Raw genomic sequence first — 25,896 nt, 5'->3', positions numbered from 1 at the left:
GTGGTTCATGGTCCCCAAAACAATTACAACAGTAACATCAAAGATCACCGATCACAGATCACCATAACAGATATAATAATGATGAAAAGGTTTGAAATATTGTGAGAATTAGCAAAATGTGACTTAGAGACATGAAGTGAGCATGTGTTGTTGGGAAAATGGCACCAGTAGATTTGCTCAGTGCAGGGTTGCCGCAGACCTTCAATTTGTAAAATGCCCCATCTGTGAAGTACAATAAAGCAAATCACAATAAAACGAGGTATGTGTACATCTCAATGTATTTAAACATAGAAAAGGTACAGTAAAAATACAGTATCGTCATCTTAGGGTACCATCATTGTATATGTGGTCTGTCATCTACTGAAATGTCATTATGCGGTGCATGACTTTATTGAAAATCATTGTAATATCTTTATTTTGGTAAATCTTTATAAATCAGTGTCTCATAAATCACATGCCCCTGCTTTCAAAAATATATAATCGAGGAAGGAAGCTGTCTTTGTCAAATATGCTAAATACTCAACCCCTTGGAGAGGCATGTAGTCATTAGGATGTTCAAGTCTCTGCGAAATTCTGTTTTGAAGACACCTATTTCTATGTTTAACACAGTTTCCACTCCCGCACCCTCCCCCTAACCCCCGTGCAACCTCCAAATTAAGTACCAGTCAGCCTCAAGGAGACTGAAGCTAGAACTCTCCTGATTGACCTATCTTTTTGATTGTTATAGTTATAGGATATTCCAAGATAAATGCACGAGTACTACCTTGACGGAATGTGATTTCTCAAGTCTTTCCAAGTATGGTGACCACACCTTGAGAGTCAGGGCTGAATTTGCAGATGAGCATTCAGACTGGGTAAACATCACCTTCTGTCCTGTGGATGACAGTAAGCCATTTTGTTTTCCCTTTTTTTGTAATGTCATCATCTTGCCTTGTTTTTTTCCACATTGGTTGGTCCATCAACAAGAATTCTCTGAGGGCCCACAAATGGATGGCCTTGCACAAGGAGCTTAAGGAATATAATAAAGAGAGTTGTATCCCTAAAGAAATTCATGGGAGAGACAGAAAAAGATGGGCATATCATCAATGCAGCGATTAAATATAAATCTAACACCTTCAGTGCCTCAAGGATGTGCATATGTTGGGCCCGTGCTGTTAAGAAGTTCTGGAAGGATTCTTGTGGTGAATTTTCTGGAAGAAAGTCAGTATGGAATTATGACTTAAAGAAATATAACATGATAGGCAAAAGAATGAAGGCAGGTGTAGAGATGGAAAATCTGATGCAGACAGCCAACTTGCCCAGAGCGAAGGACAGGGAGGGACAGAGCTGATGGCAGGTGGATTGGATCAGACTGGTTGGTCAGCATCAAAAATTGTTCCCAGGTTAGGCAGAGATTTCAGTGAGCCTAGATCACGCCACTGCACTCCAGCCTGGGCAACAGAGCAAGACTTGGTCTCAAAAAAAAATTGTTCCCAGGTTAGATTTGGAGGGTCATGGTGACCACCAGAGCCCCTAAATATGAGATGAGCATATTTAGAATATCAGGAATTAAAAACTAATTAAACCATGTATTAGCAATTGAGAGAGTAAGAAGATTAGAGGTTAAAAACCTGATTCACAAAATTCACATACAGCCCTTCAAAACTCACACAGAGAAAAGCACTAAAAGAATTGTTCCTGGCCAGGCATGGCGGCTCACATCTCCTAATCCCAACACTTTGGGAGGCTGAGATGGTGGATCGCTTGAGCCCAGGAATTTTCTTCTTTTCTTTCTTTCTTTTTTTTTTTTCTGATACAAAGTCTCGCTCTGACACCCAGGCTGAAGTGCAGTGGCGCGATCTCAGATCACTGCAAACTCTGCCTCCAGGGTTCAAGTGATTCTTGTGCCTCAGCCTCCCGAGTAACTGGGACTTCAAGTGCCTGCCACCATGCCCAGCTACATTTTTTTGTATTTTTAGTAGAGACAGGGTCTCACCATGTTGGCCAGGCTGGTCTTGAACTCCTGACCTTAAGTGATCCCACCGGCCTCAGCCTCCCAAAGTGCTGGGATTACAGGAGTGAACCACCATGCTTGGCCTTAAGCCTAGGAATTTAAGACCAGCCTGGGCAACATAGGGAAACCCTGCCTCTACAAAACAAAAACAAAAACAAAAAAACAAAAAAAAAAAAGAAAAATAGCCAGGCATAGTGAAGTGTGCTTTTAGTCCCAGCTACTTGGGAGGCTGAGGTGGGAGAGTCACCTGAGCCTGGGAAGTCAAGGCTGCAGTGAGCCATTATCACACCACTGCACTGCAGCAGCCTGGGTGACCAGAGTGAGGTCTTGTCTCAAAAAAAGAACTGTCTCTATATGGGGAGGTTCTTCATGCCAGTCCCTGCTCTGGACCCCCATGACCCCTACAATTATATCCTCCCTGATAGAGAACGAGAGCTAGGATGCCTTTCTTCCCTCCCCCAATTCCATCCCAAGCCTGGGTAAAAACGTCTTACTTTTGGAACCATAAATTATCAAAGTTAGATTATTTTTTCTTTTTTATTTTATTTTTTTTCTTTTGAGACGGAGTCTGGCTCTGTCGCCCAGGCTGGAGTGCAATGGCCGGATCTCAGCTCACTGCAAGCTCCACCTCCCGGGTTCCCGCCATTCTCCTGCCTCAGCCTCCCGAGTAGCCGGGACTACAGGCACCCGCCACCTTGCCCGGCTAGTTTTTTTGTATTTTTTAGTAGAGACGGGGTTTCACCGTGTTAGCCAGGATGGTCTCGATCTCCTGACCTAGTGATCTGCCCGTCTCGGCCTCCCAAAGTGCTGGGATTACAGTAGATTCTCTTTTCTAACGGTACCTTTACAAAAACAAAGAAAAGATGAACAGAAAAGTAAGTTTCACAGTAGTTAAAAGTACAAGTTTTTGCTCCTATAATTGCTAACTGGCTTACCATGTCCTAACTTGTCCCAAATTCTGTTAGCTCCCATCCATGGAAGTTCCCTTTAGAACCTAGGTACAACACAGTTAAGCAGGTTGTCAAAAGGTCATACAGGTCATGAGTGGCTGAGCAAGGATTCAGACCCAAGCTCTTGTATCTGTGCTCTTAGCAACTACTATCCAATATTGGAGATTTGCTTCTTGAAGTCTATATATTTTAGTTATAGGAAAGTGCTTCCAGGCATCATGCATAACCTATTTATACTTGCTTTGGCAAAGTCTTCCAACAAGTTTTCTTGTCTGGTTTTCAGACGAGCACTTTAGAATGGTAGAAGCAGGTCCATTAACAGCCCTGAAAAAGTAACAGCAACCAAAGAAGAATACAGGACATAACTCAAACACCATGATTGCCCGGAACCATTTATGAACCATTCTATAGTTATTACTGAGTACATCTGTGTAACAGCTGCATTCGGAGCACTGAAGCTACAACAGTGAACGAGACAAAATCCTTGCCCTCATGGAGCATATATGTGCTAATCAGGAATACAGATGATAAATAAATAGATACATATTATATGATAGGTAGTGACTGTGGTTCTCAAGAAGACTGAAGCAAGGTAATAGGACAGAAAGTAATGGGAGCTGCGCTTCTGCATAGAATGGTAAGATCCAGTTTCTCTGAGGAAATAGCATTTGAACAAAGACCCAAACGAAGTGAAGGAGCCAGCCACATGAATATCTAGTAAAAGTGCATTCAGGGCTGGGCGCAGTGGCTCAAGCCTGTAATCCCAGCACTTTGGGAGGCCGAGACGGGTGGATCACGAGATCAGGAGATCGAGACCATCTTGGCTAACACGGTGAAACCCCGTCTCTACTAAAAAAAATACAAAAAACTAGCCGGGCGTGATGGCGGGCGCCTGTAGTCCCAGCTACTCGGGAGGCTGAGGCAGGAGAATGGCGTGAACCTGGGAGGCAGAGCTTGCAGTGAGCTGAGATCCGGCCACTGCACTCCAGCCTGGGCAACAGAGCGAGACTCTGTCTCAAAAAAAAAAAAAAAAAAAGAGCATTCAGAAGGAAACAGCTTTAGACTTTGTTGGAAATATATATGGTTAATTATATATGTTAAACATGTAAAGGTGGCCACTAAAAATAATAGAGATGCCATCTGTAGCTTCCATCCCAGCAAAGAAAATAAAATTTAAGCCAACAAAAAGCAGGAAAAAGAGACAGGAGGAGAAGACACCAAAAACATAAAATAGAAATTTAAAAAGAAATTATTATAGAAAATACAAAATAATATAGCTGGAATAATTCCAAATGTATCAGAAACCACAATAAATATAAGTGGACTAAACTTCATTAATAAAGACAAAGATTATCAGATTTTTTAAAAGCAACTTAATCCAACTATCCTCCTTAGCCGTGTCAATCAATGTCATGACAATGGTATATCAAAGCAGTGTACTTCCATGGACTAATTGCTCTGCATGGTTATGAAAAATTAATGTTGAAGTTTTTAAAATGTGATTTTTGATTGTCATTTTGCTTGTTCTTATGCTTAGCCATTATTGGACCCCCTGGAATGCAAGTAGAAGTACTTGCTGATTCTTTACATATGCGTTTCTTAGCCCCTAAAATTGAAAATGAATACGAAACTTGGACTATGAAGAATGTGTATAATTCGTGGACTTATAATGTGCAATATTGGAAAAATGGTACTGATGAAAAGGTAAGCTTGGCTAATTGCATTTCAGAGATAGTAGGCTTTCATGTTCTTTGCAGAATCTTGCAAGGTGGCAGCACCTTATGGACTGGTCCTCTGTAAACCAAGAGCTCCCCAGACTAAGGGGTCTCTGGCTCAAGCTTCCCAGACTCCCAAGGGATATGTGTAGAGCAGACTTTCAGGACAAAGTCTGCACAGTGACAGCAGACCTTTCCCTACCTGAAGGGCAGTTGCAGGGGAAGGCACAGTTGAATCAGAGTTGGCTGAGGAAACTTGGAGCTGGGTGAATTAGGTGATCAGCAAATTGACAACTGTCTCATGACATCAACCCCTGTGTCCCACACACACCACAAATCAGGGACGTTCATGGTCAAGACAGCCCCTTGTTGCTCTATTCTTCAGGGGACAATTCCTTTAAAAACATGGGCTTGGAGTCAAAAGATCTGATCGGAATATCACCCCTGCCACCATGTGCCATTGGTCACATTCTTGACCCCAGCCTCCTCAAGTATGCAAAATGGGCACAGTAACCCACAAGGATAATCACCTACTTCATAAGATTGTTGGGGAATTTAATGAAATAATAGAAAATATAAACTCATCCCATTGCCTAGAACGATGTATATATGGTCAGTACATCAGTGCGTGAGTTTTCCTTCCTCTTTGCTAGACATGTTAAGGTTATTTTTATTCATCCTTGGTCAAGGTTTATTCTGATACCTAATGCTTCTGAGCTGAGTGCCATTCATGGTCCTAAACTGATATATATGGTTATATATGTCATATTACATATAGGTTATCTCTTCCACATTAAATGTTGATTTTACCACTTAATTCTCAAAGTGTTTGGGAAGAAGGGATCACCCATGTTTATTATCTTAGGAATGATGTAAATTTATATACACACACTGCATAGCCCAAAAAATCTCAAGTTAATTTTTTTCCCCAAAAAATGTTCCATTAAATGATGCAGTTTCTTAGTCCATTCCTGCTGCCACAACAAAATACCACAGACTGGGTAACTTATAAACAATAGAAATTTATTTCTCACAGTTCTGCAGGCTGGGAAGTCCAAGATCAAGGCACCAGCAGATTCGGTGTCTGGTGAGCACTGGTGGGCTCTGCCTTCTAGATGGTGGAAGGCAAAGGGCAAGGATGTAAACAGCTCCCTTGCTGCTCTCTTCTAAGGTCACCAATGGCATTCAGGAAGGCTCTGCCCTCATTATTTAATCACTTCCGAAAGCCTCCACCTCTGAGTCCTATCATATTGACAGTTACGTTTCATATGAATTCTGATACTCACAATCACTGATCAAATGCAGGCATCTCTGCTAAGCCCTGGGGTATAAAGATAAGAGCAGATAGCGCCCCTCCGGGAGCTAGCAACAGACCTCAATTAAGGATCTGGTTTTACAGTAAGCAGGGTCAGGTGCCTCCTGAAGCAAGTGTGAATGCGAACTCCACTTACTGTTTAGCTTATTTTCTCACACATGCCCACAACACGGGCATCTGGTTACACATTTGTCCTCTCCCTTTGGCCCGTTGTGTGGCAGCCTTCAGTGTGACTTACCGAGTGTGGAAAGGCTGCCTGCTGCACTGCTACTCTCACAGGTGCCTGTGATGCCACCAATACAGGTTTTTTGGGGGGTGGGGTTTTGAGGTAGAGTCACACTCTGTCATTGCCCAGGTTGGAAAGCAGTGGTGCGATCTCAGCTCACTGCAACCTCCGCCTCCTGGGTTCAAGCGATTCTCCTGCCTCAGCCTCCCAAGTAGCTGCGATTACAGGTACCTGCCACCACACCCAGCTAATTTTTGTATCAACACAGGCTTATATGGTTCCCCTCTAGAATGCAGAGATTCCTGAGGCGGTGCCAGACTAGGTCCCTAAACTCACAGCATGAAGCGCTTTTGGGAATTCTTTCTTCCTGTTGGGAGAAAGTGAGAAGATAAAACCAGAAGTTGCCCAGATGTGAAAGGGCAGGAAAAGCCCCAGTGGGGTGGCATACTGCTATGCCACCACCTTACCTGCTTGCCTCTGAGTTTAATCTTTGAAAAAAAATTGCATTGTAAGGTTTGAGAGGCACTGGACTTCTGCAACTGCAAGCCACCATTTTTTTCAGTTGTTGCTTTGATTTGCTTTTGTCTTTTAATTTACTTATTAGAAGTTAAACCATTTTCTTCATATATTCCATGAGTCTAATCCAATTATTGACCTCCATAGGCTTAGCCCCTCATGCAATGAAGGAATATAGGCATGCTGTCAACAACCCCAACCCCAAAAGAGAAATAACCAATTGCAGCTGAGTGCAGTGGCTCACACCTGTAATCCCAGCACTTTGGGAGGCCAAGGTGGGCAGGTCACCTGAGGTCAGGAGTTCAAGACAAGCCTGGCCAACATGGCAAAACCCCATCTTTACAAAAATACAAAAAAAAAAAATAGCTGGGTGTGGTGGTGCGCACCTGTATTCTCAGCCTACTTGGGAGGCTGGGGCAGGAGAATTGCTTGAGCCTGGGTGCAGAGGTTGCAGTGAGCCACGATAGCGCCACTGCACTCCAGCCTGAATGACAAGAGTGAAACTCTGTCTCAAAAAATAATAATAATAATATTTAAAAGACTGGTTTATCTTATTTATTTATTTATTTCTGAGACAGAGTCTCACTCTGTCACCCAGACTGGAGTGCAGTGTGGCATGATCCTGGCTCACTGCAACTTCCACCTCCCAAGTTCAAGCAATTCTCGTACGCCACCATGCCCAGATAATTTTTTGCATCTTTAGTAGAGATGGGGTTTTGCCATGCTGGCTAGGCTGGTCTCAAACTCCTCTGTCTCTCAAAGTGCTGTGATTATAGGCATGAGCCAACACACCCGGCCTGCTTTATCTTTTTTAAAAAAGAAGTGATGGCTTGTGTGTCATTTAAGCTAGAGAATTCAGGAACTGAGATGGTTTGTGGGCATCACCGTCAGTCCTTGATGCACCCTTGAGTGGCCTCAGGGTCCCTGAACTGAGAGGAGTACCTGCTATCTGCTCCTTCCTATTTTAGGTCTAAAACAGCTATTATAACTGGTAAATGTGAAAAAGAAGAAAAAAAAAGTGGTGTCCGTTCACTGCTTAGTCATGTTCTTATTTTTGTCTCCATTACTAGTTTCAAATTACTCCTCAGTATGACTTTGAGGTCCTCAGAAACCTGGAGCCATGGACAACTTATTGTGTTCAAGTTCAAGGGTTTCTTCCTGATCGGAACAAAACTGGGGAATGGAGTGAGCCTGTCTGTGAGAAAACAACCAGTGACGGTGAGTCCTGAGATGCGCCTCCGCTAAGCATCCTAAACAGCTTTGTAGACACCTGCCCTAGACATGATTGCATCCAACTCAAATGCCAGCTCAGTTCAGAAATCTATCACCCTGACATTGTCTCTCAGCCCTGACTCATCAGCTTCATGCTGGGAAGGAGACCACGCCCGCTTCTAGGCAGCTCATCCACTCTTAGATCAAAGGAGTTGCTAGAAACCTTTTCTGTCCCATGGAGCGAGGTCTGCCTTCATGGGCCCTCCTTGGCAGTACTTATTCTGCCATCCTGGGCTCCCTAAAGCAAGGCCCATCAGTCCTCCCAAGACCACCAACAGAGCTCGAGCCCTGTCATATACCCCAGAGCTCTTTCCTTCCCAGGAGGCACATCTCCAGCCCCTGCCGACACGTGATGGGAAGCAAGTGTCAGGAAATCTGACCGCCGTCCTCAGCCAGTGCTGCCTGATTCAGGGCCCCTTGTATGTAGGGAACCAGGATGTCAGCACAGTCCTTCACACCATATGGACCACTTCTAGCTTGGAGGAAGGAACGGGAGAAGGAAAGAGAGAAGGTTCCCATGGGCCTAAACACAGAATATTTATGTGCAGACACATTGCAGTTGCATGTTGGTGAAAACTGTGGCCCGGGTGTCTGCATACAAACAGCAGGTCTTCTTATAATTTAAAGATGTTGGTGAAGGGTTCAGCAAGCTCGGACAATGGAAGGATGAAACATGGCATGCAGCATGCAGTTTGATAAAAAAGAAAAACATGTCTGCCGGACGTGGTGGCTCACGCCTGTAATCCCAACACTTTGAGAGGCCAAGGCAGGCGGATCACCTGAAGTCAGGAGTTCGAGACCAGCCTGGCCAACATGGCAAAACTCCATCTCTACTAAAAATGCAAAAATTAGCTGGGCGTGGTGGCATACACCTGTAATCCCAGCTACTTGGGAGGCTGAGGCAGGCAAATTGTTTGAATCCAGGAAGTGGAGGCTGCAGTGAGCTGAGATCGTGCCACTGCACTCTAGCCTAAGCAACAAGAGTGAGACCCTGCCTCAAAAAAAAAAAAAAAACAAAAAAAAAACAAAAAAAAAAACCATTTCAAATACCTTGCAAATACCAATAATCACCCATGAACTGACAAAATCCAAACATTTTACAAGACAAAAGGAAAAATATGAGCCATTGAAAACCTGCTTTCATCAAACACCATTTTCATTTTTTCTTAAAACACACCTATCCCATTTAAATCCCACAAGTTTTCAATGAGAGCATTAGAAGGATCTTCTCCCATTTTACAAACTAGAACATGAAGGTTCGGAGAGTGATATAGTTTGGATGTTGCCCTCATCCAGACATCCAGATCTCATGTTGAAATGTAATCCCCAGTGCTGGAGGTGGCGCCTGGTAGGAGGTAATTGGATCATGGGGGCCTATTTCTCATGAATGGCTTAGCACCATCCTCTTGGTGCTGTCCTCATGATAGTGAGTGACTTCCTGTGAGATCTGGTGGTTTAAAAGTATGTGCCATCTTGCTGTCTTTTGCCCCCGCTTAGCTTTCCACCATGATTGGGAACTTCCAGAGGCTTCCCCAGAAACAGATACTGCTATGCTTCCTGTACAGCCTGCAGAATCATGAGCTAATTAAACCTCTTTTCTTTATAAATTACCCAGTTTTAGTTATTTGTTTGTTTATTTGTTTTTTGGATGGAGTCTCAGTCTCTTGCCTAGGCTGGAGTAGAGTGGCACGATCTTGGCACAACCTCCGCCTCCTGGGTTCAAGCAATTCCACTGCCTCAGCCTCCTGAGTAGCTGGGATTATAGGCGCCCACCACGATGCCCAGCTAATTTTTGTATTTTTAGTTGGGAATGGGGTTTCGCCATGTTGGCCAGGCTGGTCTCGAACTCCTGACCTCAAGTGATCCACCCACTTCAGCCTCCCAAAATGCTGGGGTTACAGGCATGAGCCACCATGCCCAGTCATCCAGTTTTAGTTATTTCTTTATAGCAGTGCAAAAACAGCCTGAAACAGGGAGGTTAAGTAACTTGCCCAAATGCTAGTAAATGAAAAGGATAAACCAGAACACAGGCTCATCTAAGCCCAGGTTATGTTCCCTGTAACTTAGTACCTATAGATTAATTCCAGAGGTGAACTGAGGCACCGTGTCTCTGGATAAAGCAGGAAGGAGTAGTCTGCCTCATGGCGTGGTCGGATGGATCTGAAACAAGTTAGAGAACTTTACACAGAGGGTGTAGATTGGTAGATTCTCCCACAGTTCACAACCCGTGCAGAGCAGGGTCCTCTCTCCTTCCCCTTCTGGAACTCTCCATCTGGGGTGAGGAACAAAAGCATTCCTTGAATCATGTCACCATCACCCAGATGTGTCCTTGTCTAAGATGCTAAGATGCCCCAGTCTGAGACACCAGGAGACCCAAGCACTGCCTCAGAGGTTCATTACTCAAAATAAAATGACAGGGCGGGGCCCACGGATCCTTGTTTGAATGAGTCTCCAGGCGCCAAATGAGAGAACTACTTAAGTATTAATGGAAGGATGGATGGATGAGTAGGAACATGGAACTTCCGCAAGACCCGGGATGTCACATCCCCAGGAGACCTCACGTGTTCAGCTGTGGTGCGGACTGGGGCTGCCGTATAGCCCTGTGATCACCAAGGGCAGACTCACATGTTTGAGTTGAACATGCTGGAAGTGTGGGCCAGAAGGCACCACTTCTGAACGTTTAAGGAATGTCCACTGCGAGCCACGCACTGTGACAAGCACCATGTGGTGCCGGCAGATGACTGCACTTGCTGTAGCTCCAGGGTCATTGCTCTTTCAGGGCTCTTTGATGCCTGTGTCCCTTTAAAATGACATGCTCTTCACAGGCAGTGTTTGTTCTCTTGGCCCCTCTCAGAGCCAAATGCTCTGCTCATGAGGGCGGTGCTGGTTGGCAGGGGATGGGCACACAGATCAGGTGGCCAGGGCATCTGGAGGAGGGACCTGGGGCCAAACAAGGGGAGCTGGGACCACGAGCAACCCAGGTGACATCCTGGACTCTGTCAAAGATAAGCAAAGCAGGATGCTGGTGAAAGCGGTCAAAACATTTTATCCCGTAATGACTGGAGTAGGGAAAAGGGCCGAGTTCCATTTACTCAGAGGTGTTTTAAAGGGAGAACGAGGTCCGGGCGTGGTGGCTTATGCCTGTAATCCCAGCACTTTGGGAGGCTAAGGCAGGAGGATTGCTTGAGCCCAGGAGTTCAAGACCAGCCTGGCCAACATAGTGGAACCCCCATCTCTATAAAATATTTTAAAAATTAGCTGGGCATGGTGACACATATCTGTAGTCCCAGCTACCCAGGAGGCTGAGGTGGGAGGATCACTTGAGCCCTGGAGGTCAAGGCTGCAGTGAGCCATGTTCGCACTACTGCACTCCAACCTGGACGACAGAACGAGACTCTATCTCAAAAATGAAAATAAATAAAAGGAGAATGAGGGAGTAGAAGGAAAGAGTGCGTGGGGAGTTGAGCAGAATCAGAGAAGTGAAAAAACTTTTAAATCAGCTGAGGGGGTGGGTCAGTGCCGTGAGGCCCTCTGTGTGTGTGAACCGAGGCTAGGTTTATCAAGGCTGGGCTTCTACCCTCCCACAGAGACAGGGAGACAGAGGCCCTGTCCTTCCTGCTGATTTCAAAAGAATGGCTCTCAGATCGTGGAGAAAAATATCCCCAGGTTGTGGGAGATACGTATAAGTCTCAAAGGGACAGAGGAAGGATTCACCACTGTAAGCCCTTTTGAATAAATGCTCTCTGAAAGAGAGGTCAAGGCCTCTCCTCGGGAGCTGGGAAGAACAAATGGTCAGTGCCTTAGGCAGCCTTGGATTTTTCCAGACAGGAATTCAAGGGGGTTGGATCATCCCAGGTATGTGGCCTTGGCCTGCTGAAAGCTATGCTGGGGTTTGGCCAGGTCTCTTAGTGCAGGGGTTCGTTTGCTTGTTTGGGCTTTGGTTTTGGTTTTTGAGGCAGGGTTTCACTCTGTCGCCCAGGTTGGAGTGCAGTGGTACAATCATAGCTCACTGTCACAGCCTCGACCTCCCGGGCTCAAGCGACCCTCCCACCGCAGCCTTTCAAATCGCTGGGAATACAGGTGTGTGCCATCATACCCAGCTAATTTTTTTAAAAACTTTTTTTTTTTTTTTTTTTTGAGACGGAGTCTCGCTCTGTCGCCCGGCCTGGAGTGCAGTGGCGCGATCTCGGCTCACTGCAAGCTCCGCCTCCCGGGTTCCCGCCATTCTCCTGCCTCAGCCTCCGGAGTAGCTGGGACTACAGGCGCCGGCCACCTCACCCGGCTAGTTTTTTCGTATTTTTTAGTAGAGACGGGGTTTCACCGTGTTAGCCAGGATGGTCTCGATCTCCTGACCTCGTGATCCGCCCGTCTCGGCCTCCCAAAGTGCTGGGATTACAGGCTTGAGCCACCGCGCCCGGCCTAAAAAACTTATTTTGTTGTAGAGAAGCGGTCTCACTATGTTGCCCAGACTGGTCTCAAACTCCTGGGCTCAAGCGATCCTCCCGCCTCGGCCTCCCAGAGTCCTGGGATTACAGGTATGAGCCACCACACCTGGCCTAGTGCAGGGGTTCGGATAGAGTTGTTCATTCAGAGGGTTTCTGTCTTTCTCAATATAGAATGAGATGGAGCCTGTGTTTAACTCAGGCTCACGTGTCCAGGGGAGTCTCACTTGCTCCGTCAAGGCAGAAGTGGTATATCCAGAGGCCCGTGGCTACACTGCCAGTAGGTACAGTGGATCAGAATTCTTGCTTGTTATTCTTTTGATGTATATCAGCAATCATTCCAGACACTAAACTTTGGAGAAGATAGGAAAAGGGTGAAACTCTTCGAAAACCTCTGGGTCCTCGAACCAGTTGCTGTGTTTCTGAGACATCTCCCAAGATGAACATACAGGCTCTGTTTTCAGGGATTGTAATGGTTAAAATGCTCTTGGGATCACCGTGACCCAACCTGTGACAAGAGTGTAACATACCCATTATCCCTGGCAGAGACGGTCCCCTCCTGGATGGTGGCCATCATCCTCATGGCCTCGGTCTTCGTGGTCTGCCTGGCACTCCTTGGCTGCTTCGCCTTGCTGTGGTGTATTTATAAGAAGACAAAGTACACCTTCTCCCCTGGGAATTCTCTTCCACAGCACCTGAAAGAGGTAGGTAGGGTGGAGAGAGATGCAGATTCGAAAACCTTGATTGGAAAGAGCTTTCCTTTCAAGTTAGGGCTGCCCAATTCCAGACAACATGTTTTCCAGGAGAAAACACACACACACACACACACACACGTCTTTGTGTGCTTGTCCATTCTCTTGTAACCATTTCAGGGAAGTCTGAAGTCAAGGAACAGCCCCGAGGAAAGGGGCGCAGCTTTGTCCAGTGGCCCTCCCTACACCCTAGGGTGTCGTTCCTTCTCCAGCCTTCCCTGCCCAAAGCCCCAGGTCCCTGGGGAGCAAAGGTGATGGTTCTAGGGCAGGAGAGGAAAAAGCAGCGCCTAGTGTAGAAAAAAGAGAAAACTCGAGGCTAAATGCCAGCAAATCGCCAGAGGGAGAGAATGGGAGGAAGGAAAGGCACATTTCCAGTTTTAGAATATGCGACAGTGATTGAAATTCTGGGTAGTGTTTCCTGGTCTTTAAGAAGGCTATTTTTAAAAGGGTTAGGAGAAGAAACAATGCAACTGGCTAATGATAACAGGACTGAAGAAGCCCTAAGAAATGAAACTCTGGATAGTCACTGACACTTGAAAATGAAAAGATGCCAAGCCCAGACCAAAAGGAACTATCTTTGGTCCCATTTCCCAGGAAGCAGACTCTGAGATAGAGATTTGCTTTCAAAAGGCTGAATGGGGAACATCCTTGGGAATAATATGCTAAGGGAGTGAAGGTAGCCAGATGAGGCAGAGAGAGGTTGAACTGTCACACAGCCACAACAGAGGCCTCAGCCAATCCCATGTGACCTCTCGAGTGGGGGTGGCCCCTTAGAGATGTCCTAAGCTGAGGCAAGAGGGATGGGCATGTGAACTCCACAATGGCCATGCCCTGGATGTGGGCTACTCCCAGGAAGGGGCCCTAAGCTAGGGTGAGGGGTGAGACAGCAGCAGACAAGAGCTAGGAGCACGAGTACCTCCTTCCTGAAGGTACCACAGCATCCATTACAGTCACCCCTGGGACCACTTGGATAAACTGGAAGCAGCTCCTCCAGGATCTGAGTTGATCTCATTTCCTGGGGAAGGTTACAGGAGGAAGATGAGTGGAATGCACTCCAGCCCCCACTGCTGCTGCTGGTCTCAGGACCACAAAGGAACGCTTGTGGGTTGGCCTGTTCCTCTGCCGGCCCTGAGGGTCCGCTCTCCTCTCCCGGAAGGAGCCTGTGCTGTAGGGGCTGCTGACTTGATTGGGTGTCCCAGCCTTCATCCCGGAGAGGACTGAGCCTCCGGTCCCCAGGCCCATCTCAGGCAATGGCCTGCCCCTGCACTTGTCAACTTGCTGTCAAAATCGGGCAGGGGAGTCCCAGGAAGTGCCCAGTGACTCTGGTGGGTGCCCACTGTGATACAGTGGTGACTTCTCTTCTTGCCTGCCAGTCTCTTGGCCTGAGGAGGTGGCTTAAAGTTTATCGGCCCTTGTTTCGTGTCCTCTGGTAGAAATGCTCCCACTCTGGGAACCTTTTAGACCAGGTATGGCAAACTTTTTCTTAAAGGGCCAGGTAAAAAATATTTTAGAAGGCCGGGCACAGTGGCTCATGCCTGTAAGCCTAGCACTTTGGGAGGCCGAGGCGGGTGGATCACCTAAGATCAGGAGATGGAGACCATCCTGGCTAACATGGTGAAACCCTATCTCTACTGAAAATACAAAAAATTAGCCGGGCACAGTGGCGGGCTCCTGTAGTCCCAGCTACTCGGGAGGCTGAGGCAGGAGAATCGCGTGAACCAGGGAGACAGAGCTGGCAGTGAGCTGAGATTGCACCACTGCACTCCAGCCTGGGCGACAGAGCGAGACTCCATCTCAAAAAAAAAAAAAAAACAAAAACAAAAATTAGCCAAGCATGGTGGTACATGCCTATAATCCCAGCTACTCGGGAGACTGAGGCAGGAGAATCGCTTGAACTCGGGAGGTGAAAGTTGCAGCAAACCCTCACACCACTGCACTCCACCCTGAGCAACAGAGCGAGACTCTGTCTCAAAATTTAAAATTTTTAAAAATTTATATATATATTTTAGGTTCTGTTGGCAAGAAATAAAAATCAAAGTTATATATTCACTTATATAACCACTTAAATGTAATCGTTGAAAAATCCTCAAGCCGTATGAAAACACAAGTGATAGGCCGGATCTGCCTCGTGGGCCTTCATTTGCTGGTCCTGCCCTAGACCCACAGAGCCTCAAACCGTGAGGTCGGGGAGCAGCGGTTTCCCCAGTAGGTCACTGGGCATGAGGGTGAACAGGGCCACTCCTAGCCCCTGCTTGCTTCGGGACCCGGGCATTCCACCTGCTGGGGGCACAGCATCACGTGATGATTGTCGGTCCTGGGTGCGTGCCAGGTGCTGGAGGACAAGGCCCCGCTCTCAGCAGGTGTCACCTCGAAGCTGGCGCCTCCCCTGCCCTTTCTTTTTTTTTTTTTTTTTTTTTTTTTTGTTTGTTAAGACGGAGTTTGGCTCTGCCGCCCAGGCTGGAGTGCAGTGGCCGGATCTCAGCTCACTGCAAGCTCCGCCTCCCGGGTTCCCGCCATTCTCCTGCCTCAGCCTCCCAAGCAGCTGGGACTACAGGCGCCCGCCACCTCGCCCGGCTAGTTTTTTTGTATTTTTAGTAGAGACGAGGTTTCACCGTGTTAGCCAGGATGGTCTCGATCTCCTGACCTCGTGATCCGCCCGTCTCGGCCTCCCAAAGTGCTGGGATTACAGGCTTGAGCCACCGCGCCCGGCCGGACTCCCCTGCCCTTTCAACAGGCCACTCCGTTCTTCTTCCAGGCTGGAAGCTGCTGGGTGGTGCAGGGTGTGATATGACCGGGGGGTCCCGCCTTCACTGTCAGTGGGCCCATTGGTCTGGCACCATGTGATACGGCCTCTCTATTAGTTTGTCAGGGCTGCTGTAGCAAAGTAGCACTCATTGCGCAGTTAAACAACGGGAATTGATTCTTTCACAGTTCTCGAGGCCAGACGTCCAAAGTCAAGGTATCACTAGGGTGGGTTCCTCGGAGGCTGTGAGGGAGGATCTGTCCCAGGCCTCTCCCCTAACCTCTCAGGGTTGCTGGCAATCTTTGGCGTTCCTTGGCTTCTGGAGGCACCACCCAGTCTCTGCCTTGATCTTCACACAGACTTCTCCCTATGTGAGTGTCTGTGTCCACATTGCCCCCTCTTTACACAGACACCAGTCACGGGGGAGGCTCACCCTACTCCACTGTAGCCTCATTCTAACTTAACTGATCCCCTCTGCAGCAACCCTATCTCCAAATACAGTCACATTCTGAGGTAGAGGGATTAGGACATACAAACTTCTTTTCTTTTATTTTTTTGGAGACAGAGTCTCACTCTGTCACCCAGGCTGGAATGGAGTGGCATGATTTCGGCTCACTGCAATCTCCGCCTCCTGGGTTCAAGTGATTCTCCTGCCTCAGCCTCCCAAGTAGCTGGGATTACAGGCACCCACCACCACACCCAGTGAATTTTTGTGTTTTCAGTAGAGACAGGGTTTCACCATATTGGCCAGGCTGGTCTCAAAGTCCTGATCTCAAGTGATCTGCCCGCCCTGGCCTCCCAAAGTGCTGGGATTACAGGCGTGAGCCGCCGCACCTGGCCCAGGGCATATGAATTTTGTGGGAATAGAATTCAACCCCTAAAAGGATCCTCTACCAGGAGAGCAAACACCTGTGAGACCATAGTGGTCCTGACAGGCCCTGCAGGACACGAACAGCAAATCACTCCTAAACTAAAGGTCAGCTCCAGCCAGGATGCACCACTGCCCCTTCCAGAGTGGTGCGAGAGAGTCGGTGTCATCAGCTTGCTACCAGCTGGCTGGTTGGTCTCCTTGGGGGATGCCTTCCTATCGGGGCTCAGCATTGATCTCTGTCGCAGGCAGGTTGGACATTCTGCAGCAGTGGTGGCCACCCAGCCATGGGAGTGGGAGCCCCTTCTCTCAGGCCCACGCGCAGCCTCCATCCCTGCCACCACGGCTGCTGTGTTCATGAGCCCTGTGCCACGTACAGGTGACCAGTGGCAGAGGCTGGCTGACATCCACTGGCTGTGTCATCATGTCTCCCTGGCCATCTGCTGTCTGTGACACATGCTCTCAGTGGGAGTTAATGTGGGACGCAGAAATCGCCACGCTGCAGCTACTCCCTCAGGTCCATCCTTCTTCCCAGACGTCCTTGTCCCTAACTTTCCAGTCTTCCTTCCCCAGAGCCCCTGACCACCAGCCTCATCACTAACCCCTGCCTGGGATCCCACAGCTGGCCTGATCTTGGGCTGCTTTTCTTTCCACGTAAAGGGGATGACCAGACCCATGGCCCAAAGCTCGGCCCGTGGGGAGGCTTTCTCCCTGGTTGGGGCTGAAGTGCAGTAGCGGGCCACTTTCAGTGTGTGCCCACGTACCATGCTAACCTTGCCATGAAACCACGCCGGCCTTTCCTCCTTCTTCAGCTGGGCGTAAGTACCCATCCCCTTGCAGTCATCATGTGAGCAGACACAGCCACTGTGCAACAGGGATACAGGGCACAGGAGTCCCAGCCACCTGCATGTGGCCGACATGCACCCTCTGACCCCATCTCAGGGCCTGCTGGGTCTCAGGCCTCATGATGGTCGCTTCTGGGCAGCACGATCACCTCACGTCCCTGGTCAGAAGCTCTGTCTCTGTCAGGTCCCCATAGCGTCCCAAGAGCTGCTTTTTCAAACAGGGTATAATTATCTGCTGCAGATGGCCCCGCCTGACCCCAGAACCCTCATATCTACGTTGTGATTTTGCTCTTGGGATTTGCCATAAACTCCACCCAGCATCTTTTCCCACCCCAGACACTTCAAGGATGTGCCAAGTCACACGTTCCCCGGGTTGGATTCGCAGGCCGTCCCTGGGGATAATGCACCAGTCCTGAGGTGTGCGTAGGGCTGCAGGCTCCACGGCCCATACCTTCTGCAGGGCCCTTTCCTGTCCTGGGCCCCTCAGTGCCGACAGCCTCCTGTGTCGTGTGACAAACATATTGGAGCAGTCAGTATTCCTAGGCATGGAACATGCTGCCTCCAGAGCCCTGAGGCCTCCACAGCACAATGCTTCCTTCCTAGTGGTGGGAGGGGCGAGACACAATAATTGATCCTTTAAAGAGGATGTGCTGGCATGCCCCTCTGCAAGGGTCCCCTCAAATTTCACGGATGTGGCAGGTCCCTGAATCTCTACAGGGTGAGTTTCTCACCCTCTGCAGTGTGTGTGCCTCACCAATGCCTTGCCACTTCCTGCATGCCTGGTCCTATTAATGTATTGTTGTGATAGCTAATATCAGGCCCTTGTCCCCGCACCACCAGTCGACTGATGCAGGCTGCCTCTGGGAAGGGCACAGAGCCTTGGCCGAAGGGACTCAGTTATGAGCCATTTCAGCCTCCAGTATTCCTGGAGGCTTGGGGAACAAGCACCTCCACCACAAAAGGGATCTGGGCAACAGAGCACTGCATCTACCCTCAATGGGAAGTGGGGCACAGGACCATAGGCAAGTGTTTCAGAGCGACTAGAACCCCCTACAAAGAGTGCTAGGCCAGGTATGGTGGCTCACACCTGTAATCCCAGCATTTTGGGAGTCTGAGGCTGGCAGATCACTTGAGGTCTGAAGTTCGAGACCAGCCTGGCCAACATGGTGAAACCCTGTCTCTACCAAAAATACAAAAATTAGCCACGCCTGTAATTCCAGCTACTCAGAAGGCTGAGGCACAAGAATCGCTTGAACCTGGGAGGCCAAGGTTGCAGTGAGCAGAGATCACGCCACTGCACTCCAGCCTGGGTGACAGAGCAAGACTCGAACTCAAAAAAAAAAAAAAAGTACCACAATGAACTAAGCACCACAATGAACTAAGAATCCTCTACGAGCTGTTGAGAAGCCACAGCTGCAGCAGGAAGAACAAAGAATGAGGGTGGGCCCTTTGCTTGGGTCAGAGGTTTTGTATTAACTGAGAACCAAGAGGAAACAAAATTATTCACCTGCTATTTTTGCTTCTGGCTTCACCATCAAAGAAACTGGTCAGATAGGAAAGAACAGACGGAACGAACTGTAAAGGGGCCTGCTGGCATGAGCTCTCACCTCCAAGGCTAGAAGACTTTGCAGACTTGACCGTGGAGCCAGCCCCTGTAAGAGCTGAGAAATCAGAGAAGGGAGTGGAGGGTGCTGGAGAGGGGTTGGGCAACTACGGAGCAGTTCGGGGTCCTCACATCACATCACGACTTTCTCCAGCTTGATTAATAAAGCATCGAATCTATTAACCAGGACCCAAAGGATCATTTAGAGTTTAGGGAGATTTGCTGGGGATGGAGACTTTGAGTTAAAAAAGCACTAGGGAGGTTCATCCTACACTCATCTATTGAGCCAGCCACCAGTGTGGGGTGTGTGTGTGTGTGTGTGTGTGTGTGTGCGTGTGTGTGTGTCCAACCAGGAGACTCAGCTGATACTGCTTCCTTGAGATTCAATACACCTTCCTTTGATCTCTCCTGTCCCCATTATCCCAGGAAAATCCAGAGTAGCTTCCAGCCCATTCTCATTAGTCCACTGGATCCAAAGTTTAGAGAGGTTCCCCTTCCCTCCAGCCTCCTTCTTGGCCCAACAGAGGAGCACCCCACCACCCTCCATCAGCTGCTCAAAACCCACAAGGGAAAATCCCAACAGGTCCATGCCAGGAAGTAGTGCAGCCACCCTCAGGTTCCATTAAGTCATATCAGAAGGCTGAGTGTAGAAATGACACTAAGAGGGGTTCCATCTGGAGGGGAGGGGTTCAAGAGGCAAAGCTTTAGAGAAGGTTCTCCATCTAATGATGAAGATTAAGAGCATTGGTGAACCTAGGAAGATGAAGAATGGAGAGTGGGAAACCAGCAGAGATTTCAGGAAACATACAGGGGCGTCTTCATTGTTCAAAGCACCGGAGAGACAAAGATTATCAGACTGTGGTCCCTGCCCTTTAGGAGCCCTGGCTACAGGTGACACAAACTGAGAAGAGTTGGTGTCCATTAAAAGTGAGAAGGCAGCTCTGTCTGATAGAACATATTGCAAGCCATGTGTATTTTAGATTTGCTAGTAACCACATTTTTAAAAAGTCCAAAGATTGGGCCGGGCACAGTGGCTCACGCCTGTAATCCCAGCACTCTGGGAGGCCGAAGCAGGAGGATCATGAAGTCAGGAGATTGAGACCATCCTGGCTAACACTGGGAAACCCCGTCTCTCCTAAAAATACAAAAAATTAGCCAGGTGAGGTGGTGGGTGCCTGTAGTCCCAGCTACTCGGGAGGCTGAGGCAGGAGAATGGCGTGAACCCGGAGGTGGAGCTTGCAGTGAGCCGAGATCACAGCACTGCACACCAGCCTGGACGACAGAGCAAGACTCCGTCTCAAAAAAAAAAAAAAAAAAAGACTGGCCAGGCACAGTGGCTCACACCTGTAACCCTGGCACTTTGGAAGGCTGAGACAGGTGGATCACCTGAGATCAGGAGTTCAAGACCAGCCTGGCCAACATGGTGAAACCCCACCTCTACTAAAAATACAAAAATTAGCTGGGCATGGTGGCAGACACCTGTAGTCCCAGCTACTCAGGAGGCTGAGGCAGGAGAATCTCTGGAACCCAGGAGGAAAAGGTTTCAGTGAGCCAAAACTGTGCCACTGCACTCCAACCTGGGCGACAAAGCGAGACTCCATCTCAAAAAAAAAAAAAAAAAAAAAAAATCCTCGTTGGTATAGCAGTGAGTATCCCCACCTGTAGAAAAAAAGATAATAATAATAAATAATAAATCAAAAGAGGCCAGATGCCGTGACTTATGCCTGTAATCCCAGCACTTTGGGAGGCTGAGGTGGTGGATTACTTGAGGTCAGGAGTTCGAGACTAGCCTGGCCAACATGGTGAAACCCCCTTCTCTACTAAAATATAAAAATTAGCCAGGCATGGTCATAGGCACCTATAATCCCAGTTACCGGGGAGGCTGAGGCAGGAGAATCGCTTGAACCCAGGAGTCGGAGGTTGCAGTGAGCCGAGATCACACCACTGCACTCCAGCCTGGGCGACAAAGCAAGACTCCATTTCAAAAAAAAAAAAGTCAAAAGAAACAGGTGAAATTAACATTAATAATATATTTTATATAAGCCAGTATATCTAAAATAGCATCATTTCAATAAGTGGTCAATATTTTAAAAAATGATTGAGATATTTTACATTCTATTTTTCATACAGTCTTTGAAATCTGGTATATAATTTCCACTTACAGCAACATATCGACTCAAACTAGCCATAGTTCAGGTGGTCGGTAGTGCTGAAATCCAGGGGCCTGTGGGATGCTGGGGAGCACCAGAGGGCCCCTAACTCAGCCAGAGGACACATGGGAGATTCTGTTTGTTATTCCAAGACACATTTATCCAGGGCCTGTGACATGCCTGCTTCCTAGAGGTGTGACAGCCTCACCACATCATGATCAGAATAAAAATATTCCCTCCTGGTTGAAAAGAGGAACTATTAGAAGGTGACATGTGATCACTTAGCAAATGAGTTGTGTATTTATTGTCAACGTATGTTTTTAATTGTGGCAGAATAGACATAACATAAAATGTATCACCTTAATCCTCTTTAAGAGTACAATTCAGTGGCATTAAGCACATTCATCTGTCTGTGTAGCCATCACCACCATCCATCTCCAGACTTTTTTCATCTTTCAAAACCAAAGCTCTCTACCCATTAAACAGTAACTCCTTCTTCTCCCCACCCAAGGCCCCGGCAGCCACCACCACTCTGTGTGCCTTAATGAAATTGACTAGTCTAGGTCCCTCATATAAGCGGAATTATACAGTATTTGTCTTTTCATGTCTGGCTGACTTCACTTGGCATAATGTCTTTCTTTTTTTTTTTTTTCCGAGATGAAGTCTCTTTCTGTCACCCAGCCTGGAGTGCAATGGCGCAATCTCAGCTCACTGCAACCTCTGCCTCCAGGGTTCAAGCAATTCTCCTGCCTCAGCCTCCCAAATAGCTGGGATTACAGGTGCCCGCCACCACACCGGGCCCTTCACTTGGCATAACGTCTTTAAAGTTCATCCCTGTTTAGCAGGTGTCAGAACTATTCTGTATAAGGCTGAATGACATTCCATTGTGTGTATAGACCACACTTCACTCCTCCATCCATTGGTGGGTGGAAACTTGGGCTGCTTCCAGCCTTTCAGCTATTATGAAAATGCCTCTGTGAACAGGATGTACAAATATCTCTTCAACACCCTGTTTTCAGTTCTTTAGAATAAATACCTAAGAGTGGAGTTACTAGATCAGATGGTAATTCTATTTTTATTTTTTGAGGAACCATCATACTGTTGTCACTTTCTTTTTTTTTTTTTTCCAGAAGGAGTCTTGCTCTGTCACCCAGGCTGGAGTACAGTGGCACAATCTTGGCTCACTGCAACCTCCACTTCCCAGATTCAAGGGATTCTCCTGCCTCAGCCTCCTGAGTAGCTAGGATTACAGGCACTCACCACCACGCCCAGCTAATTTTTGTGTGTGTGTGTGTGTGTGTGTGTGTGTATTTTCAGTAGAGATGGGGTTTCACCACGTTGGTTGGCCAGGCTGGTCTCAAACTCCTGACCTCAGGTGATCCGCCCACCTCGGCCTCCCAAAGTGCTGGGATTACAAATGTGAGCCACTGTGCCACACTTTTTAAAATAGCCTTTTTAGGGGGGTACGGTGGCTCACACCTGTAATCCCAGCACTTTGGGAGGCCAAGGTGGGCGGATCACCTGAGGTCAGGAATTTGAGACTAGCCTGGTCAACATGATGAAGCCCTGTCTCTACTGAAAATACAAAAAATGGCCGGGCATGGTAGTGCACACCTATAGTGCCAGCTACCTGGGAGGATGAGGCACAAGAATCGCTTGAACCTGAGAGGCAGAGGTTGCAGTGAGTCAAGATCACGCCACTGCACTCCAGCCTGGGCGACAGAATGCGAATCTGTCTCACATTTAAAAAAAAATAATTAATTAATTTAAATAAAAGAGCATTTTTGGCCAGACATGGTGGCTCACACCTGTAATCCCAGCACTTTGGGACGCTGAGATGGAGGGATCACTTGAGCCCAGGAGTTGAAGACCAGCCTGGGCAACTTGGTGAGACCTCATCTCTAATCTCTACAAAAAAAAAAAAAGAACTAGCTGGGCATGGTGGCACATGCCTGTAATCCCAGCTACTCAGAAGTCTTAGGTGGGAAAATCGCTTGAGCCAAGAAGGTCAAGGCTGCAGTGAGCCGTGATCGCACCACTGCACTCCAGCCTGGGCGACCCAGCACGACCCTGTCTCAAAAAATAAAATAAAACAGGCTGGGTGCAGTGGCTCATACCTGTAATCCCAGCACTTTGGGAGGCCGAGGCAGGTGCATTGCCTGAGGTCAGGAGTTCAAGACCAGCCTGGCCAACATGGTGAAATCCCATCTATACTAAAAATACAAAACTCAGCTGGGTGTGGTAGCACATGCCTGTAATCTCAGCTACTTGGGAGGCTGAGGCAGGAGAATTGCTTGAGCCTGGGAGGCTGAGGTTGCAGTGAGCTGAGATCGTGCCACTGCACTCCAGCCTGGGTGACAGAGCAAGACTCCATCTCAAAAAAAATGAAATAAACATTTAAAAAATAAATAAATAAAATAAATTTTCCAGCCAGGAGTTCTGTGAAAAAATATTTGTAAACCTAGAAAAAGAAATGGAGAAAATTGATCATTAACTGTCCTCTTTCCCTCCACAGTTTTTGGGCCATCCTCATCATAACACACTTCTGTTTTTCTCCTTTCCATTCTCGGATGAGAATGATGTTTTTGACAAGCTAAGTGTCATTGCAGAAGACTCTGAGAGCAGCAAGCAGAATCCTGATGACAGCTGCAGCCTCGGGACCCCGCCTGGGCAGGGACCCCAGAGCTAGGCTCTGAGAAGGAAACACACTCGGCTGGGCACAGTGACGTGCTCCATCTCACATCTGCCTCAGTGAGGGATCAGGGCAGAAAACGAGGGCCAAGACCATCTAAGCCAGCCCCACATCTAGAACTCCCAGACCCTGGACTTACCTAAGCAACCAAAGAGCTACATTTTAAAGGTTCGCTTGGCAAAAATATTCCATTTGTGAACTCACTGCCTTATAAAGGCTCTCGCGATGTTTTTAAAAGTTGGCCACTGAGAGTGTAATTTTCAGCCCCTTATATCACTAAAATAGGATCATGTTTTAATTGTGAGAAACAGGGCTGAGCGCAGTAGCTCACGCCTGTAATATCAGCACCTTGGGAGGTTGAGGCAGGCGAATCACCTGAGGGCAGGAGTTCAAGACCAGCCTGGCCAACATGGTGAAAGCCTGTCTCTACTAAAAATGCAAAAATTAGCTGGGCGTGATGGCGCATGCCTGTAATCCCAGCTACTCAAGTGCCTGAGGCAGGAGAATTGCATGAATCCGTGAGGAGGAGGAGGTCGCAGTGAGCTGAGATAGCGGCAATGCACTCCAGCCTGGGTGACAAAGTGAGACTCCGTCTCAAAAAAAAAATTGTGAGAAACAGAAATATTTAAAAATTTTAAATGAAGAATAAGAATGGAGATGTTGTAACATTCTACCAGATTATGGATAGATTGATCTGAAAATCAACCTCAACTCAAGGGTGGTCAGCTCAATGCTTTCCAGAACACGGACTTTTGGATTCTTTGGGGTACTTTGACTGAATTTATTTTTCTACCTATATATGTTTTATATGCTGCTGGTGCTCCATTAAAGTTACTCTGTGTGGCACTGTATGTGTTCATGATACATGATACTACCTGTGTGTAATTGTTAGATATACACAGTGTGAAAAAGGCTCTAGTTTGCCATCTTGATGTCCACTCATTCCACAAGTACTTCCTAGACCCTGCCTGCTGTTGACCAGGCACTGTGCTAGGTACAAGGTCTGAGTTATCTGGGATCTCTCAGTCTAAAGCTTCGAAAACTAGATTTGCAGTCAAGGGCCAGATCTGTTATTTAAAAAAAACAAACAAACAAACCCTAGAAATAAAAAGTATAGTTGTGGAAGTTTGAAAAGCCAGGGGACAGGCTTAACAGCAGGTTAGACACAGCTGAGACTAATTTTGACTTTGAACTGAGCAAAAAAGGGAATCTCCAGGTACAATGGCTCACTTCTGTAATCCCAGCACTTTGGGAGGCTAAAGTGGGAGGATCACTTGGGCCCAGGAGTTGAGACCATTCCAGGCAACATGGTGAGACCCCCTTCTCTATAAGAAGTTTTAACATTAGGCACGGTGGCATGTGTCTACAGTCCCAGCTCCTCAGGAGGCTGAGGTGGGAGGATAGCTTGAGCCCAGGAGGTCAAGACTACAGTGAGCTATGTTTACCCCATTGCCCTCTGGCCCTGCCTGGGTGATGGAATGAGACCCTGTCTCAAAAAGAAAAAAAGAAAAGAAAAGGAAGGGTATTGGGGTTCTCCAGAGAAACAGAACCAATAGAATGAACACAGAGATTTATTTTAAGGAACTGTGGAGGCTGGCAAGTTCAAAAACTGCAGGGCAGACCAACAGGCTAGAGACCCAGGGAAGAGTGGATGTTTCAGCTTGAGCAAAAGCAGTCTGGAGGCAGAATTAACTCTTCCTCAAGGGACCTCAGGCTTCTGTTCTCTTAAGGCCTTCCTTCAAGTGATAGAAGTGGAACTCACCCACATTATGGAGGGTAATCTGCTTTACTCAAAAATCTATGGATTTAAATGT

At 47.6% G+C, this 25,896-nt stretch overlaps 1 protein-coding gene across 1 annotated transcript in view; it reads left to right on the top strand.

The window, feature by feature from the left end:
* Positions 1–24,930, top strand: part of IL10RB (interleukin 10 receptor subunit beta) — a 31,700-nt gene extending 6,770 nt beyond the window's left edge. The window contains exons 3-7 of the mRNA XM_025379166.1: positions 728–885; positions 4,481–4,647; positions 7,786–7,933; positions 12,976–13,133; positions 23,906–24,930. Of these exons, the coding sequence (XP_025234951.1) occupies positions 728–885; positions 4,481–4,647; positions 7,786–7,933; positions 12,976–13,133; positions 23,906–24,079 (805 nt within the window). The 3' untranslated portion in view covers positions 24,080–24,930. The remainder of the gene's footprint in view (positions 1–727; positions 886–4,480; positions 4,648–7,785; positions 7,934–12,975; positions 13,134–23,905) is intronic.
* The last annotated feature ends 966 nt before the right edge of the window (positions 24,931–25,896 follow it).

The sequence above is a fragment of the Theropithecus gelada genome, chromosome 3 (assembly GCF_003255815.1).
Source record: "Theropithecus gelada isolate Dixy chromosome 3, Tgel_1.0, whole genome shotgun sequence".
NCBI classification, from domain to species: domain Eukaryota; kingdom Metazoa; phylum Chordata; class Mammalia; order Primates; family Cercopithecidae; genus Theropithecus; species Theropithecus gelada.
Note: the sequence above shows the minus strand (reverse complement) of the source record. Positions and strands in the feature narration are given on the sequence as shown.